Source organism: Glycine max, chromosome 6 (genome assembly GCF_000004515.6).
Source record: "Glycine max cultivar Williams 82 chromosome 6, Glycine_max_v4.0, whole genome shotgun sequence".
Classification (NCBI taxonomy): Eukaryota; Viridiplantae; Streptophyta; class Magnoliopsida; order Fabales; family Fabaceae; genus Glycine; species Glycine max.
In genome coordinates this window covers 5,148,191-5,164,602 of record NC_038242.2, presented here as the reverse complement: position 1 = coordinate 5,164,602, position 16,412 = coordinate 5,148,191, and the positions used below count along the sequence as shown (strand labels likewise).

The 16,412-nt window shown below is 34.7% G+C and overlaps 2 protein-coding genes and 1 non-coding gene across 4 annotated transcripts; 1 reads left to right on the top strand and 2 right to left on the bottom strand.

Annotated features, from left to right (window-relative positions):
• Nucleotides 1–7,991: 7,991 nt before the first annotated feature.
• Nucleotides 7,992–10,796, bottom strand: LOC100787076 (putative clathrin assembly protein At2g25430). 2 transcript variants are annotated; one of them, XM_003526348.5, is made up of 2 exons: nt 10,333–10,796; nt 7,992–10,259 (listed from the first exon to the last, which is right to left on the bottom strand). In XM_003526348.5, the coding sequence occupies exon 2, from the start codon at nt 10,228–10,230 to the stop codon at nt 8,305–8,307; it is 1,926 nt and encodes a 641-aa protein (XP_003526396.1). In that variant the 5' UTR covers nt 10,231–10,259; nt 10,333–10,796; the 3' UTR covers nt 7,992–8,304. The 2 variants fall into 2 exon arrangements, with proteins under 2 accessions (XP_003526396.1, XP_006581355.1); XM_006581292.4 differs by having other exon boundaries at nt 7,992–10,251; nt 10,333–10,611.
• Nucleotides 10,797–12,115: 1,319 nt separating this feature from the next.
• TRNAR-CCG (transfer RNA arginine (anticodon CCG)) lies at nt 12,116–12,188 on the top strand. Its single transcript has one exon. It is a non-coding gene; the product is annotated as a tRNA-Arg (tRNA).
• A 2,298-nt stretch (nt 12,189–14,486) lies between these two features.
• Nucleotides 14,487–16,143, bottom strand: LOC100783359 (auxin-responsive protein IAA28). The gene is made up of 4 exons (XM_014776202.3): nt 15,727–16,143; nt 15,108–15,370; nt 14,914–15,004; nt 14,487–14,743 (listed from the first exon to the last, which is right to left on the bottom strand). Exons 1-4 carry the CDS (start codon nt 15,993–15,995, stop codon nt 14,683–14,685), a joined length of 684 nt encoding a protein of 227 aa, XP_014631688.1. The 5' UTR covers nt 15,996–16,143; the 3' UTR covers nt 14,487–14,682.
• Between the last annotated feature and the right edge of the window lie 269 nt (nt 16,144–16,412).

Genomic DNA, 16,412 nt, shown 5'->3' with positions numbered 1-16,412 from the left:
ACTTTATAGAAAATAAACACAATCTAATTTTGAAATATTAATTAAAAATATTTTCAATTTTTAATAATTTATAAATACAAAATATTGATAATTTTAACTAAGGTTGTTTTGTCTGACCATGACCAATGATGTTTTCAAACCGACATCAACCAAGGCTATTTTTCGGTCGACATCAAATAGGGTTTTTTTTGTCAAAGTATGTCGGGAATATTTATCAACTGACGTCATTCGAGGTTATTTTTTACTAACGTTGGTTGAGTCTATTTTTCAACCGATGTTAGCTAGATTTTTTTACCAATGTCGACTAGGGTTTGTTTGGCCGACACTGACTAGGATCTTTTTGAACAACATTATGTTCCGCTCTTTGACAACTGTGAAATTTATCAACAAGTGTACTGAGTCACAAGTAATATAAAACGGTAAGAACTGAGTATCGAATCACAGGGAATTTGTTTCATTCAAAAAAGCGTTCATTCAATAAGTAGACATTTGTGTAACATCATGAAATATAAATAAAAAAATAGGGTATAATTGCAATGCTAAGGATAATTCTAAAATTAACTAAGTGAATGTGAAAAATAGCAGATGATTAGAATGTTGGGCCTTTCTACTGAATGACGTGATACAATTAAAGGTTTTTCTCTACCTAATGTTGTTTCTATGTTCTATGTCGAGGACAATTATCCCAAACACCGATGTCTCGCGCAAATAGACTAATTCTAATTAAACTTCGTTCTCGGATCCCTCGTCAAACTTAGCCTAACCGAACATCATTAAGATCACAACATATTAAAAACCAGAGTCCCTGCACTCCGTGTTCAGACAATACAGTTATCTAGCCCTGCTCTATCCATTTCTAAGGACTCAAAACATTTCCCAATACTAAAAATCCTAATTTTACACACAAGTAGATGATCAGACCAAAAGCATGCAAGAATTAAGTGCATATGGAAACAGTGAACACATCAAAACAACATTAAATAGATATTAAAGAATATTTACATCAAGACTCAGCAGAAATTCCCAACAAAAGCTTTAGCCTTTCATGGCAAGTTATCACCTTTCAGCTACAATAGGAGGTTTTGGAAGCAAAATTCATATTACACAGTGGTAGAAATGTCTTCTCCACCTCTAGGAACCTAAAGATCACTCTAAAACCTAAAATCCTCTTGAAAGCTGAGGTTTTTGGTGCTTCCTTGTTCTGTTACGTCTCTCACACAGTAATTCTCTGTGTTTTCTGCAAAAGCCCTCTCCTTTTTTGCCAACTTCAGCTTTTAAGGGCTTTCTGTCCTTGAAGGCTCGCTTAGCGCCATTTTCGCGCTAAGCGCGAGTAAGTGAATTATGGCTTAGCGCGTCAGATGCGCTGAGCGCCTGAAGAGACAAACTACTCACTGGGCGAGTTGATGGTGCACTGAGCGCGTGCATGCGTGGTAGATTCTCTTCCAGATTCTCCTCACTCGCTAAGCAGGATAATATCTTGCTTAGCGGATGTTGCTCGCCAAGGGTATATGTCTCGCTTAGCAAGACATTAACTGCAACAACCTTCTAGTTCTTCATCTTTTCACCTGAAACTGAAGTTGAAAACTCATTAATTCACATTGAAGGGCATATCTACTGCATAAAAATCAGACTAAACCTAAAAATATGTACGAACCTACAAAAAGAACCATAAATTGAGGAAAAGACATGATTTTCATAAAGCTTTTCAACACAAAAGTTAGTCGTAAATGACAACTAACATATTGACCAAGGCTATTTTTAGTCAACGTCGGTCTAGAAAATCCTAGCAGGCATTGACAAAAAAATATACCCAATATCAACTAAAAAATAGCTTGGTCGATGCCGACCAATAGAATCTACCCGATGTTGGCTGAAAAACATCATTGATCAACATTGGTCAAAAAATCCCTAGTCGAAGTTGGCTAAAAAATAGCCTTGACCAATGTCGAACAAAAAACCCTACCCAACATCGGCTATAAAATAGCCTTGGCTGATGTTGGCTAAAAAATAGCTTTAACCGATGTCGACTGAAAAAACTCTAGTGGATGTTGACTGTAAGAACCTAGTCGATGTCGACTAAAAATAGTCATGCCCGATGTTGGTCAAAAATCCCTAGCTGGTGTTAGTAGAAAAAATCCTAGCCAACATCAACTAAAAAACCTAGCTAATGTGGTTAAGAAATAGCTCTGACTGATGTCAGTCAGAAAACCCTAGTCGATGTCAACAAAAAAATCCTAACTGATGTCGGCTAAGAAAATCTAGTTGATATCAGCCAAAACACCCTAGCTAAAATCGGCTAAAAAATAACCTTAGCCGATATTGGCTAAAAAATAGCTTTGGCTGATGTTGGCTGAAAAAACTTAGCTAACGTCGGTTGAAAAATCCTAATAAGTGTCTTCTCAAAAGTTAGTCATGACCAATGTTAGTAGAAAAAATCTAGTCAACGTCGACAAAAAAAAAATCATTGGTCAACATCAACTGAAAAAACGTGGATGACAATGACAAAAAAAATCCTTTGCCGACGTTAACAAAAATTTCCCATGACTGACGTCAGTGAGAAAATAACTCTAACCAACATCATTTAAAAAATCTTAGCCGATATCGGCTAAAATAACTTTGGTTGACATCATACAAAAAAAATTATGATCGAAAAAACCTCGGTCAACACCAGTGTAAAACAACTTATGTCGATATCGATCGTAAAAACTTTGATCACCCGTAGTTGTGAGTGTTGAGCGAAAAAAAGTCGTGGGCAAGAACTTAAGTTAGAGTTATCATCTCCGAAAAAAGAATTTCAAATTCTATATTTTTTGAGAGAATTTGAAATCTCACTGTTTTAGTCAATCAAAATGATTCATAAAAATACCAAAAATTAAATCTCCTTTCAAATACTCTATCCAAATAATCTGTTTTATCATGAATCATTTTAAATTCCTTGAAAAAATGAATTCATCTGTTAAATTGCTCCATGCAAACACACAGTAAGAGAAAAATTATGGGTGTGATGTTCATGGGAGAACACAAGCAGAAGGGGGAGGGGGGGGGTGGCTTACACATTCCGAAAAAGGGAAAGGGTAACTTTTAGGGGGAGGGGGGAATGAAAGGTGGGATATACTTAATATTTTAGGGAGGTTCATTTAACATTTGCCCAAACTTGAATTTACACAAAGCCCAAATTCTTCTTGGTGTTCTCTAGAAGTGAAAGCTCATCCCCACGAGCTTCAAGCATGAGAAGTGCGATTCAACAACGAAAGGAGCTGCTTCCCCCGTTGCTTCATGCAGCTCCTATTATTTGAAAAAATAGGCAAACAAACAAATATGTCCCTCACCATCACCATGTACATTTCTAGAATGCATTACAAATCATGCAATTTGAACTACATTTCTGAATTGCCTTGTTCAATTACGGATCAAATGATCCAGAATAATGTAAGTCAATCCAAAAATGTGTTTTGGATTGACTGATTCGTAAACTATAATAATATTACGGATCGGTCAATCCATAATACATTTTTGAATTTACTTACATTATTCCATATTATTTGATTTGTATAAGAAAAAATCTAGATTGTCTGATCTAGATTTATGTTATTTTTTTGGATCGTTTAATTTGGAATTGTTATTATACAATTATGGATGTATTGATCTTGGCTTATTAGGAAATATAAAAAAAATGGATCAACAAATTTGGATTGATATAAGAACAAATATGGATTGTCTTATTTGGAATTATGTTATTTTTTTGAATCATTTATTCCAATATTGTTATTACATAGTTTCAGATTGATTAATCCAAACTTATTAGGAAATAAAAAAAATTGGGATAAAAAATCCAGATTTATATAAGAACAAATCTGGATTATCTTATTAAAAAATAATGTTATTTTTCCAAATCATTTAATCTGGAATTGTTATTATACAATTCAGATTTATTGATCCAGACCTATCCTAAAATTTGATTTTCTAAAAATCATTTCTAGATAAGTCAATTCCGTTATAAGTGGAGCATCTTAAACTAATACAATAAGTATACACAAAACTAAAAACAATTCAGCTGTGCACGTGAATCTGGGCAACAAAAATGCTTATATGAAATGAGCAAGTGAAGAAGACAATATTTCAGGCATGAAGAAGTGAGGAAGAAAAGGTATAGACAAGTGAGGAAGACGGGTGAATATGGCCATTTTGAAAATTTTGGAGGACATAAGCATTCAACGAACCATTTTATTTTCCTCTGGACCCAAATTAAAATAGAGAACAGTTTCCGAGAAGTAGAAGAGATAAGGGTGGGACAGATGACCTAACAAAGAAAGTTGCAGTTGATTTTTCAGTGCTTATCTATCATCAGCTGGCACCATAACTAGATTAGTTAAACCATGCAAGTCTTAGGTCCACCGGCTTTGAATTTGGACTCCACTCTTTATTTTCTAATTTCTTTCAGGGCCTTTGCTACTTCAACTCCATGATTTGCTAAGTTCACCCCTTACATCTTTTATAGCTTTTTTTCAAAAATATCTATAGAAATATGTTTCTGTTATGAAGACTATCTGTTGTGCTTTTACATATTTCCTTAGCAATATTACCCTTAATTATGCGACGAAGACACGTGCAACTTGATTGTACAATTTTTTTATACTCCTATAATCCTATTACATACTTCCTTAGCAATATTACCCTTAATTATGTAGTTTTCTCTCATTTTCTTGATTTAAAATTTTAAAAAATAATTATGCATATGAAAGAATGCGTACCATTGAAGAATTTAAAAGAAATTTTCAATGCGGTCCACCACCTCCATTTGACACGGGCTGCGAAGCATGATGGATGTTTTAAAAGGATGTTTCCCTTTACAAGGAGTAATTAGTTTCAAATTCTTGTCAAAGTACATAGAATTATATTTAGTCATTTCTGTACAAAGTATAGCATTATTCCTCTCTTGAACTGGTAAAGATAATTCAAGTACCTTACTTAAATAAATTAATATTTGATTTAACGGTTCTTAGTAAGTCTGGTGAGATACGATCCTTCCGAAAAAAAAAATAGATAGATAGGAAATAATTTTTTCATTTGGCCAGACAGATACGACAGTTTATTTAAATTTATTTGTTGAAATAAATATTTATTTTAATACAATAATTAATTTTTTAGTGTGTTTGTCTAAATTATTTTTGTCTTAAAAAATATTTTTCTACTTATTTTAAGAAATAAATCCGATTTACTAGTTAAAAAACACTTATTTTAAAGTTATTTTTTTAAGTTTAAATAATATTAACGAAATTAACGTGGAATAAAAAGTTGGGGCTGACCCTATTTCTGTCACTTATTTGCGTTATAAGAAATAATTAAGGATAATTAACAATGTTGAAGATGCCTTGTTAAAGTTATAGCAAGTAGCCTCACCATTACATAAAAGGAAAAAGTAATGCCAACTAAATTAGTGTAGTTAGTAAGGAGTAAAGTTTTGTGTCTGTAATATAATTTATTATTTACCATTTAGTGACTTCAAGATATGAATATAAAAGCTATTAAAATGTTATTATTCTTTCTTCAAAAAAGAAACCAAAAGGTAGCCATGGAAAAGAAAAGCACGAGCACGAAAGCATCGAGAGAGGTCAAGCTCTTGTTTTTAATTTATGTGGTCATGGGTGTAAAGGAAGGAAAATGGTGGGGTGATGATGCCAAAAGCTTTGAATTTTCGCGAAACATCGAACCAGTGCTTTGCACAGTTTGTGCATGACAAGTATGATCTTTCCATTCGAAATGCCAACTTATCAAATCGAAGCAGAAACTCCTTTTGGTTTCTTCGTTAGTGGGGCATGATTGCATGAATATCTTAATTTAATAGTGTTTGGCAACTGGTATCACCATCACCATTGTGCTTAAAATCATCATAATTTAAGAGAGAGATATATAAAGAGGTATATCTGTAACTTACCGGAAAAGTTCAATGCATGAGAATCCTATGAGTATCGTGGAAAAAGATATAATTATTTTCTTGGCTTCATCCCCAGGCCGTCTTGTACAGAACCAAAGAAATCTAATTGGGAAATGGGAGCAATAAAAAAACAAACAAGACGACGGACAAGTCCACAAAATTGAATTGAATTATAAAACTAAAACCAAGCTTTCAACCATTTCTCAAATATTAATTGCGATGCTACATAATTTTCGAAAATGAAATTCTCACATTTCACTCTTCCCACTCTTATCACTTTGCGATGATACATTTCACATACTTTTGCAACTAGTTAACTACATGATTGTTTGTACTTGAAAATACTAAGTGATCCACGTTTCAATGCAAATACAATAGATAAAAACAAAATAAACACAAAAAATAGGTATTAATTTGTTGACAAAATTATTTTTACTTCAAATTATCCTTGTCTTTTTTTTCCACATAAAAGTATCCTTATATAATATCCACATTGCAACTTTGACAATTACTTAATATTTTTTTTCTTAGGTTCCACGTGTGTCTCTTAATTTACATGGTTAGAAACTAATCTCACGCAACTACTGTTAGTTTAAACTTTTTTTACACATGGTAAGAATCTAATACGAATTTTTTTACTAAATAAATTACTCCCATAAACACATCAAGATTTTACACGATCAATCATTCATTTGAGTTAAGTCGTTAATACTTTACCCATGCAACTATATTTGTTTTTCTCAATCATGTTAATGTACCCTTATCCTTATGTCGTCGTCTTCTTTTCCTTTTAAACAAGTATCCTTATGTCAAAGTACCCTCATTTTATCTGTCTATAAATTTTATTTTCTAAACCATCTATTCCTTTCAACTTACTCTTTTAACTCTACATTAGATTTCGCTGTTATTTTTTAAAAATTGCCAATAACTATAGATAATATTATATCACAGATTTAAAAATTTGTTTTTTTTCTTGTTTTTTTATGAACTTATTAAACAACAAATTTGTAAAAAGAACTTAGGAAATCATAAAGTACTTTCCTTGGGTCAAATATGCTCTTCCAAAATGCTTCTCTTAATAAGACTTTTACCTATCTAACACTGTCACCACATCGACTCTAATGACTAACAGGCGAGCTGATACTTTTACTAAATTGCAACTTCGGCCTTTTTTTAATTTATTTTATTTTTGAGATTTTGGTCCCCTAAGTTAACTAGTATGCAATTTTAGTTCAATTCTCAATTTGGCCTATGTTTCATTTTTTTTATTTTGGTCCAATTTAACTCTAGACCTAATATATTCACTTAAAGTACCATAAAAAATAATTTAATAAATTGAAATATAAAAATAAAAGAAATAAACATTTAAAATTGAAGATTGAATCAAAATGGTGAATTTTCTAAAATAAGGGAAAAATTATAATATATTCTTAATACTACTGCTGAATCATGAATTGTCACATAATTCACATTATTTAAAAATAAATTACTCAATAATATATGAGCAGATAATTGAACGATCATATTACAGTAACAATCAATCTCAACTTTATGCATGAGTGCATAAGCAGACAAACTATATATAGCAAAGAAAAGCCCCCACAGGCGACAACGCCACGAGCTAACACGGGAAAACTTTACGTTTCCTAATCCAAACCCAAAAGCTTGAAGAGAAACTATATTACTGTATCCAAAACACATATATCACCTACAGCTTACAATGACAGACGGTTTACCTGTGTTCACTCCCCATTTTGACAACCATATTGTTAATGCTGAAAAGGTAAGAAGATATGTTACTTGACATCTAATTATGGTCCATTATATTAGATAATATTAGTGATGATGTAATTAAATTAAGTATTAAGTGACCAAAGGTAAGAAAAGGGAAAATGGCCAGATTAAAAACCCAGCAACTTACTAATATATCTAACTCCACCCTAAGGGAACCACTTCCCGAGTACCTATAGTAAAGTTTAAGAATAGGCAGTCAAGGCTGCTCCCACAAGAAGGAAATATCATTTGGTATAACCAATCGTGTTCATCAGCACCAGCATTTAATAAAATTTACAGTAGTTAATAGTTTGTTTTTAAGGTGCAAGAATCACTTGGAAGTACAAAATCGAGAAGAAAATGCTACTATTACAAAATACAGAGAGACATCACGGATGAGTTTCACATCTCCCAGCATCAAAACCCAACAAGAATTTGTCTCTTCAACCCAGTCTCCTTAGCATCCCCGTTGTACTAATGTGCAGATCCCAAGAATAAGATGACATCATTTGAAACCAAGGAAAACACTATGTCATAGTAAAAAATAAACGAAACAACCTATAGATATGACACAAAGAAAAAAGTGAAAAGGGGTATCAGTAAGGAGTGTGATAATACCCGGTTGGAGGTCCCATTCCATTAACTGGGGGCATCCCATAAGGCATCATGGGCATAGGACCTCCGGCATAGTATCCAGCGCCATTCAGTTTGGCCAAGCTAGATTGACCTTGCATCCCATCCCTTGCATACTGATGCCACACCTGCTGCTCCTGCACAAGCAAGTGCTGCTTCTTCTCCATATCAGCCATTTGCACATAGGATGGTGGTGGAACACTCAGCGATGCAGCAAATGGATCCTGATTAACCGGCTGCACAGATCCATCTGGGGCGGGGAGAGCCAAAACCGGAGTCTTCCCTGGTCCCGGCAATGCCACACTGCTTGCACTCCCACCACTCAGTTGGGTAGTGCTGACATGCTGCCTCACCATTCCTTGATCATACATACCAGTCAACAATAGAGGATCCAACCCACCACCTAAAGCTGCCTTCTGCTTTGACAAATTGCTAGCAGTCTCTACCAATGCCAATTCCCAATCAGCTTTCCCAGGCTCTGCTGCCGGGGTTTGCCAGGCTGAAGTCACTTCTGGCTGTCCATTTGACGGGAAGGCTTCCCATGATCCATTTGCATTATTAGCAGGTGCACCAGCAAAGAGTGCTAAAGCAAATTTATTTCCCTGATCATCTGCAGTGACTGCGTCGTCTCTCAGATTCACCAAATCCTCCGTAACCTGTGGCTGTGGCTTGGGCTCCGGCTCAGGCGGAGGAGGCGGAGTATAATTCTCCGGCGGAGGCAGTGCCTTGATTTCATTCATATCTGGTGCTGGCTCCTCCTCTACCTTCTCCACTGGTGGAGCCTCCTCTTTTCTCTCGGGACTCTTTGGCCTCTTGGCCCTATCCCTCACAAATTCCTCCAACGTCTCAAGCAACTTGCTGGTAATCTTCTGAACCTCAGGATACTCTGAGGACCTCGCCACACCAGTATCCTTACACCAATTGTAAAAAGCAACCAGCTCATCAATCTGCTTTGCTGCACTGGCGTAAGCATCAAAAGCCTTCACACAATCAGCATACTCCATATCAAAGAACTTGTCAAGCAACACAGCCAAAACCTCACATATATCAGCATACAACTGAAAACTCTCCTTGACAACAGGATACAACGCAATCAAAACCATCCTACTATTCTTAGCCAACCCAGTAGGCCTACAAGCCAAAAACCGATCCAACAGCCTCTGCAAATGACCCATCTTCCCGAATACCCTCTCCGGCGTCATATCCCTCAACGGAGTCACACTCACAACCCTCTTTTCTTCCCCTCTCCCCACCGATTCACTCATGTCCCCATACGATCTTGTCTTCCTCATCCCATTCCCATAAGCGCCTTCCCCTCTAAATTCACCACCGCCGTACTCATACGGCGGTGACTGGAAATTGTCTCTTCCGCCAAACCTATCATCACCGCCACCATTGGCGGCGGAGACTGTGCCTTTTCTATCGAACAGCATCAATTCAAGCCTCTGATCGAGATACAAAGCATAGGTCCTGACAAAAGCGGAGTGATCCCAGGAGCTAGAGTGAGCCTCGTCTCTGAAATCAGACATGTTGAGGAGCCTGGTTCCCCTGCGGGTGGCGTAGAGGATCTCCTCCTGGAAGAGCGGCGGACCATCGTTCATGAGCCTGTGCACGAGCATCAGCGCCTTGAGGGCCACAATCCAGTCGCGCGTCTTACCCAACCGCTTGGACACGGCGGTGACACACGCGTGGACGTAGCCGCGAGAGTGAGACATGAGGTTCAAGATCTCCCTTATGTACTTGTCGCTGGCAGGGTCGTCATCGTGGCTCGTCGCCTTCACAATCGCGACCTCCATCTCCGGCGCCATGTTGCTTGCGACCTTGGCTATTCCTATGCTGGTCTGGTCCTTCACCACCCCAATCGCCTTCCGGATCGTCGTCGGAGCCATCGCAAACCCCAACCTTATTCACTTAGACACTAAACCCTAGCCGAATTAATAAACTAAATTTGAAAAAGAATTGATAATAATTGAAAATTCGTGGGGGAATACCTGAGGTCCTAGATCCGAGCGAAAACGGGTTGGATTGGTGCTGGATTATAGGTGCGGGGTGTTCGGGGGAACGTCCAATGGAGAATAAAAGCGCTAACACTGTGATCTCTGTTTCAGATCTATGGCAATGGCTGGCGATAAGAAAGAGAGAGAGGGAGGCTATGATTGGATGTGTCGCGGGTTTATTCCAGTGCAATACGACGCTTAAGCCTTCTTGATGTCGACACGTGGAGACAGATGGTTTTTGAACTTTGAAGTTGAAGTTGAATCCCCATACGCGTCGGTGGGAGGGTTAAGATTGAAATGCTTTGGATTTATGGAAAGCAACTGTGTTTGCCTTTTCTGCTTATTTTTCTCTTTATTTTTCTACTCCTTATTGGCGTTTCGATGGGATGTTGTACTTCCATTTCCATTTTCATTAGAAATTTTGTACTTCAGCCAATTAAACTATGGTTTTACATGTTTCACTAGTTTAATCTAAAGAAATTGATTTGATTTATGTACCTAATATTGCGTTTGAATGACTTGTTATTTTTAAAATTCATCAGTATTTCTTAATATTTCTCATCAAATGAATGATGTAAAATATAAATATTTTAAAACTGCTGACTTGCCAGCTCAAAAACGAGAGGAACGAATATTTTTATTTGGTATAATAGTTGTAACTAGTGAAAAACAGGTGGTGAGAAGAAGTGCATCTACAGCTGACTCTGAATTACTAATTAGCTGTTGAATCACTAATCCAGCGCAGCTTTGAATTCTATTTTGACCCTTTAAACCCATCTATTTCGTCGTCTGAGTTAAAATTGATTCAACAAGTTATTTTAAATATGTAGACTTCAAATTTGGTTGGTTCTTTTTCAACCATGACTTCGTTCCTGTCCTAGATCCATGTATGCTGCGGATATGAAGTGGAAACAATCAACCGAAGCTTCCAAGCCTCACCAGATTCAAAGACTTTTTAGTTTGAAAATACTTTTTTTTTTTATTGTTTCATATTTACTTATTTATACAAATAATTTTTTGGAAATAAAAAACTGTACAAAAATAAATTAGTTTTTATAATTATCAGTAAAAATTAAAATACTTTGTGTAAACAAACATATTATTTTTTGTTTAATATAAGGCTTTAGATTTATATATTTGAAATAAATTTTTTATTTCAAAGGTTTGAGTTTTTTTTTAAAGTTTGACCTTATGCGAAAAATAATAGTATGTCTTTAAAGAAGATTTAATTTTTAACAAGCCTTTATGTATTTACTTTAACACTTGGATGTTAAGTGTTAAGTCGAAAATAACTTTTACAGCAATATTTAAAACTCGACCTTTATGTATTAAACAAAATTTCAAGGTAATCTACTTTAATGGAAAAATTTTAGATAGGTTTTTAAGTTATTTTTTTGGCCCTCATAATATTTTTTTTAATCCACATAAATTTGTTTTAATGATAAAAAAACTCTAAAAAATTTCAATATATATGTTATTTTCACATAGTTATGATTTAATTATAATATTGTTATGTGTCAAATAAATATTCTTATTGTTAAGAAATAACTTCTTGAGAAGATACAAATTTTATTTTTAAGAATTTTTTATTATCATATATTTTCTATATAAAAAAAAAAAAACCGTATGAAATATTTTCTTCAATTAAGAAATTTTCATGTGTGATGCTATTAGTCTTGGTATTTGTAGATGTTTTTCCAATTTATAATAGGTTTTACGCTTCATTTTAATTTTTTAGTATATAAATAAATAAAAATCCTAGTCAATAGCAAACATTGGTCGCGTGGCCTAATGGATAAGGCGCTCGCCTCCGGAGCGGGAGATTGTGGGTTCGAGTCCCACCGTGATCGTTAATATGTGATGATGTTTTCATTTTGATTAATCGCAAAAATTTAATTCGACAAGTTTCCAAATGTTCACTGATGAAACTAAAATAGGGAATTTAAATGAACAAATTTTTTATTGTTTTTTAATTTACTAACATCGAAATTTCAACTGAATACATCATCAAAAGAATTTTGAATAGTACTTGTTTTTCACCAAACTTTTGAACTTAGACAGGGCCGTTAAGGAACAAAGTCGCAGTCAACTAAAACAACATTATTCAACACTTGACCAATAATCAAGTAGTAATCAGATGAAAGTATCAGTGTGTTAAGTATTTTATATTAGTTTTTCTTGTTTCCTCTATTAAATTCCTATTTGAACAAAAAAAAAGTTTCACAGTTTGTCGAGAAACATTTTAGAATCAAAGAGAGAAGAAAATTTCAGAAAAATAAGAAAAAAAATTATATTGATTGATTGAAAAATGAGGAAAACAATTTAATCAAACAATGTGTCAACACCTATCAATTAACTTCAACTAACAATTATTAATCATTTAGCTCACTTCCAACTTCAAAAGCAATTCAACTACTCTAACACGTAATAGTGTAATGCCATAGTCGATCAGCTGTAGATTTATATACCAGTGAGCAAGACTCTAATTTCTTAGGTCAGTGAACGGCTGTAACTTCAACCATACTATGAAGTGGGTCCTGAAAAATAAATGAATGGGTATCCAAATCTCCTCAATCAAGACAATGGAAGCTGAAAGTATCATAATATGGTCATGATATCGTGGAGGATTATATACTACTGGAGTTATTTCAGATTTCAGAAATGGTGATACATTATAGTTCAGCTTGCTAATAATGTTACCGATACCACTCCCGCCATAATTTTTAATAATAACCTTTAATTTATTGGTTCCTTAGCTAGTGTTAAATATGAAACTAATATAGGGAGACATGATTAATAAATAATTTTGTTTTTTAAATATATGATTAAGGGTTTGATTCTTCAGTGCATGTGTTTGAAAAAAATTTATTAAAAAAGATCCATTTTTTAAATAAATCTTGCTGCCTCAAGAAATTAGTTCTTGACTTGAGGTTAAGGATGTTTTGGCTCACTAGAATATGAAGTAAATGAATTTGATCTTTATGACATTTAATGTGATTCACACCTTGTTTGAGAACTTGGCAAAAACTTATTCACTTGTTTCTCCCATTCATTCACATCCTAACAACAGATCCTATATTATTTATCACAAGAAGAGACCCGTATTCTCATCGGTTATATTGCATTTATCCTGTTAAGAAGGCTACAATAGTAGTTTTGAACATATAGGGAAAACTGTTTTTCAAGATCCGTTAGCGCCAATGTCAAGTTTGTACATTTATAATTAAATGAACTTGGGAATTCTGATACATTATTAATTATCTTGAATAAATTTTCATTGAGTTCTACTTTTCATGAAAATGCGAGAGTGAAGAAGTCAAGCAGAGTCTTAGAGTAGATGAATGTATTCAATGAGGCTAGCGAGCATAAGGAACCATAGAGGCATAGACTAATGGATGAGAACTGAAAAGGTGGATAAAAAGTCAGATATCTACAGATCAACGGTAGTTATATGCTCTGGATGACAAGTCAGAGAAGAATTTATTGCAACTAAATTTGAGGTGATTTTAAGGCTATCATTACTCAGTTTCGTGGACATAAAGAGAAACCAATAGCAGACAGAAACAAGAACTGCAACAAAGTAAAATTTCATAGTAGTACTTCTTTTTAGGGGAAGTTAAGGTTTAGACATGAAATTCGATATAGAGCAAGAACTTTTACCCAAGAGCATGAGCTTTCAGGAAAGTTGGTATTTCACATGATATTAGAGTATTATTAACTAATTGACCAGGAATTTGACCCTTGCTTCTGAAAAATTAGTTTAGGGTGGGATTTGTCCTTGACACAAAGGATTTAATTTAGTTAACAAATATACACAGTCAACTCCTTTGAATTGTGAGTGAAAGCATGACTGGTTAGTTCTTTGGTAAGCTTTGAACTTGGTCAGAGAGGAGTCGGGACCAATGAAATTCTGACAAGGTTGGTATAAATTATTAATCCAGAGATTCTAATATTACAAAGTCAAAGTAAGACTTTGATTAGTTCATGCTTTCTTCATGTACAGCCACATCCTTATAAGTCCCCACCAACTGCTTAATTATAGCTATAAAATTGCCTTGCAGATTACTTAACAAGTACAAGTTTTAATATTAAACCATTGCTCTCAATTTCACGATCATGGGTAAATTTTGCTGATTATTTGGCAGATGTTGAAATTTGAAAGTTCGATCAGGTTACTTGTGATTGAAACAATACAAAATTATTAAAAAGAATCAAAGCTGAAGCAAGTCACTTGTAATTCGACTTTTCATACTTTGCTTTTGCTCTCTACAACCTATTCAAGCAAATACTCTTTTTCCCGAACCGACACCATAAACAACATTAGAGCACAAATTAAAATCTGTGTCAAATAGTTTCACTTCCATTCCTCAGTATCACCAAACGCCGCACAGTACCAATGAAGGATCTGCAAATCAAGAAAATGTTTTTCTTTAGATACCTTAGCATTTTATAATAATTATATTCCTAAACTTTCTCTTCTTTTTTTCTCCAAGTATTTAATTGTCCTTAAGTTTCTGTGTCATAAAGTAGTCAATGAAAGTATGTAATCTATTTATATATAAAATATGCACATACTGCCATGGAACATGTCCTACTTGCAGCCAATCCCCTTGTTCGTTTTGAAAGTTGAGTGTGTAACTTTCTCCAACTTCCTCAAATTTTTGGTCTGCGCAAACATAAAATGTATAGACCGACTCAAAAATCAAATCCACTGCATACATCTCACAACAAACTCAAAAGAAAAAGAAAATTTAGAACCATTCACTTACATTTAGCAAACATGCTGATCAAGCTGCTTGTAAGTGTCTGATAAGAATTGAAAAGCCTCAAATTGATTTTCCTTCCTATGGCTACCCCTTCCATGTTAACCTTTACATATAAAGAGTTTGGTCTTCTACTTTGATTCTCATTAGCTTGAATCCTATCGTTCCTAATTTGGCCTCTCGCAGGATACTGCTGCCGATGGAGCTCTTTCCTCCTCCATGATTTAACTGGTGGCCACCCCACCAAATGGTTTTCTTCATCACCGTTCCTGTATGAACACCATAAAAGTAAGTTATAAGATAACCTTCTTTTAATAGCTTCTCATTACAGAATTTTTAGTTGTCCTTTACTAAGAACAAAACTTATGTGTAGAATTCTACTTCCTATACTGGTATTGAATCAGTCAATCAGAATTAAAGTTTTACTTCGGTCATCTAAATTAATATTTTATAGAAACCTTTATTATGTAGATTAACGAGATAAAACTCTAATTACGATAAAAGAATAACACAAAAAATGCACATATATATGATCAAAATGTTAATTACTACTTTACTAGCTAGTTTTAGAAGGGTAAGCAAACATATATGGAGGACATAGAAGTGGAGACACAACACAACTTACTTGTTTGGTGTGTGAATGTTTCTTTGCACCTTTTCATTACGGTCTTCTTCTTCATTTGGCTGTCCACTCCATACTAGTAAAGGAAAAGGTTTCAAAAATTGTCCAAAGGACTCTTCGAAGCTGCGCTTATTGTGTTTGACACGCTTTTCGCTATCTGAACCGCAACTGGGTCTCCATAACTCTAAACTCACTATCTGTTTCGACTTGTTAAGCTTGAATTCCTCAACGGAATTGTGAGTGGGGAGAGCAAGACCCGACTCAAGTTCCATGTATGTAGTGTAATTAAGAACCAAGAAGCTAACTAACTAGGATATGTTGCAGTAGGCAAAGTAGAACATGTATATTGGGCAATTTTCAAAGTTAGATATAGCTCACTAGCTAGCTTTCTCAAAGTTATTGGGATTATTTGACCTTTGGGACTTGTAATATATATATATATATATATATATATATATATATATATATATATATATATATATGCGCGCGTGCATGTGTGAGTGAGAGGCATAGGAATGAAAAGGACTATTGTCTTGTGGAACAAGAATAGTTAGAGACAGCATGGAAGTTGGGTCGGCTAAAAGATAAGCAGCATTATAAGCCAGTTGAGGAATGAGAGCACCAACGTGCCGTAGCCACTTTACCCGCTTTCTTTTAGTTGTCTCAATTTTCCTGCCATGTGTCCCCAC

Excerpts from the sequence above, each read along its gene's own strand:
- LOC100787076 (XM_003526348.5), bottom strand. The coding sequence starts at position 10,230 with ATGGCTCCGACGACGATCCGGAAGGCGATTGGGGTGGTGAAGGACCAG.
- LOC100783359 (XM_014776202.3), bottom strand. The coding sequence starts at position 15,995 with ATGGAACTTGAGTCGGGTCTTGCTCTCCCCACTCACAATTCCGTTGAG. Across the intron at positions 15,371-15,726 it reads AACATTCACACACCAAACAA|GAACGGTGATGAAGAAAACC; the intron begins GTAAGTTGTGTT and ends GTGTTCATACAG. Across the intron at positions 15,005-15,107 it reads GATCAGCATGTTTGCTAAAT|ACCAAAAATTTGAGGAAGTT; the intron begins GTAAGTGAATGG and ends ATGTTTGCGCAG.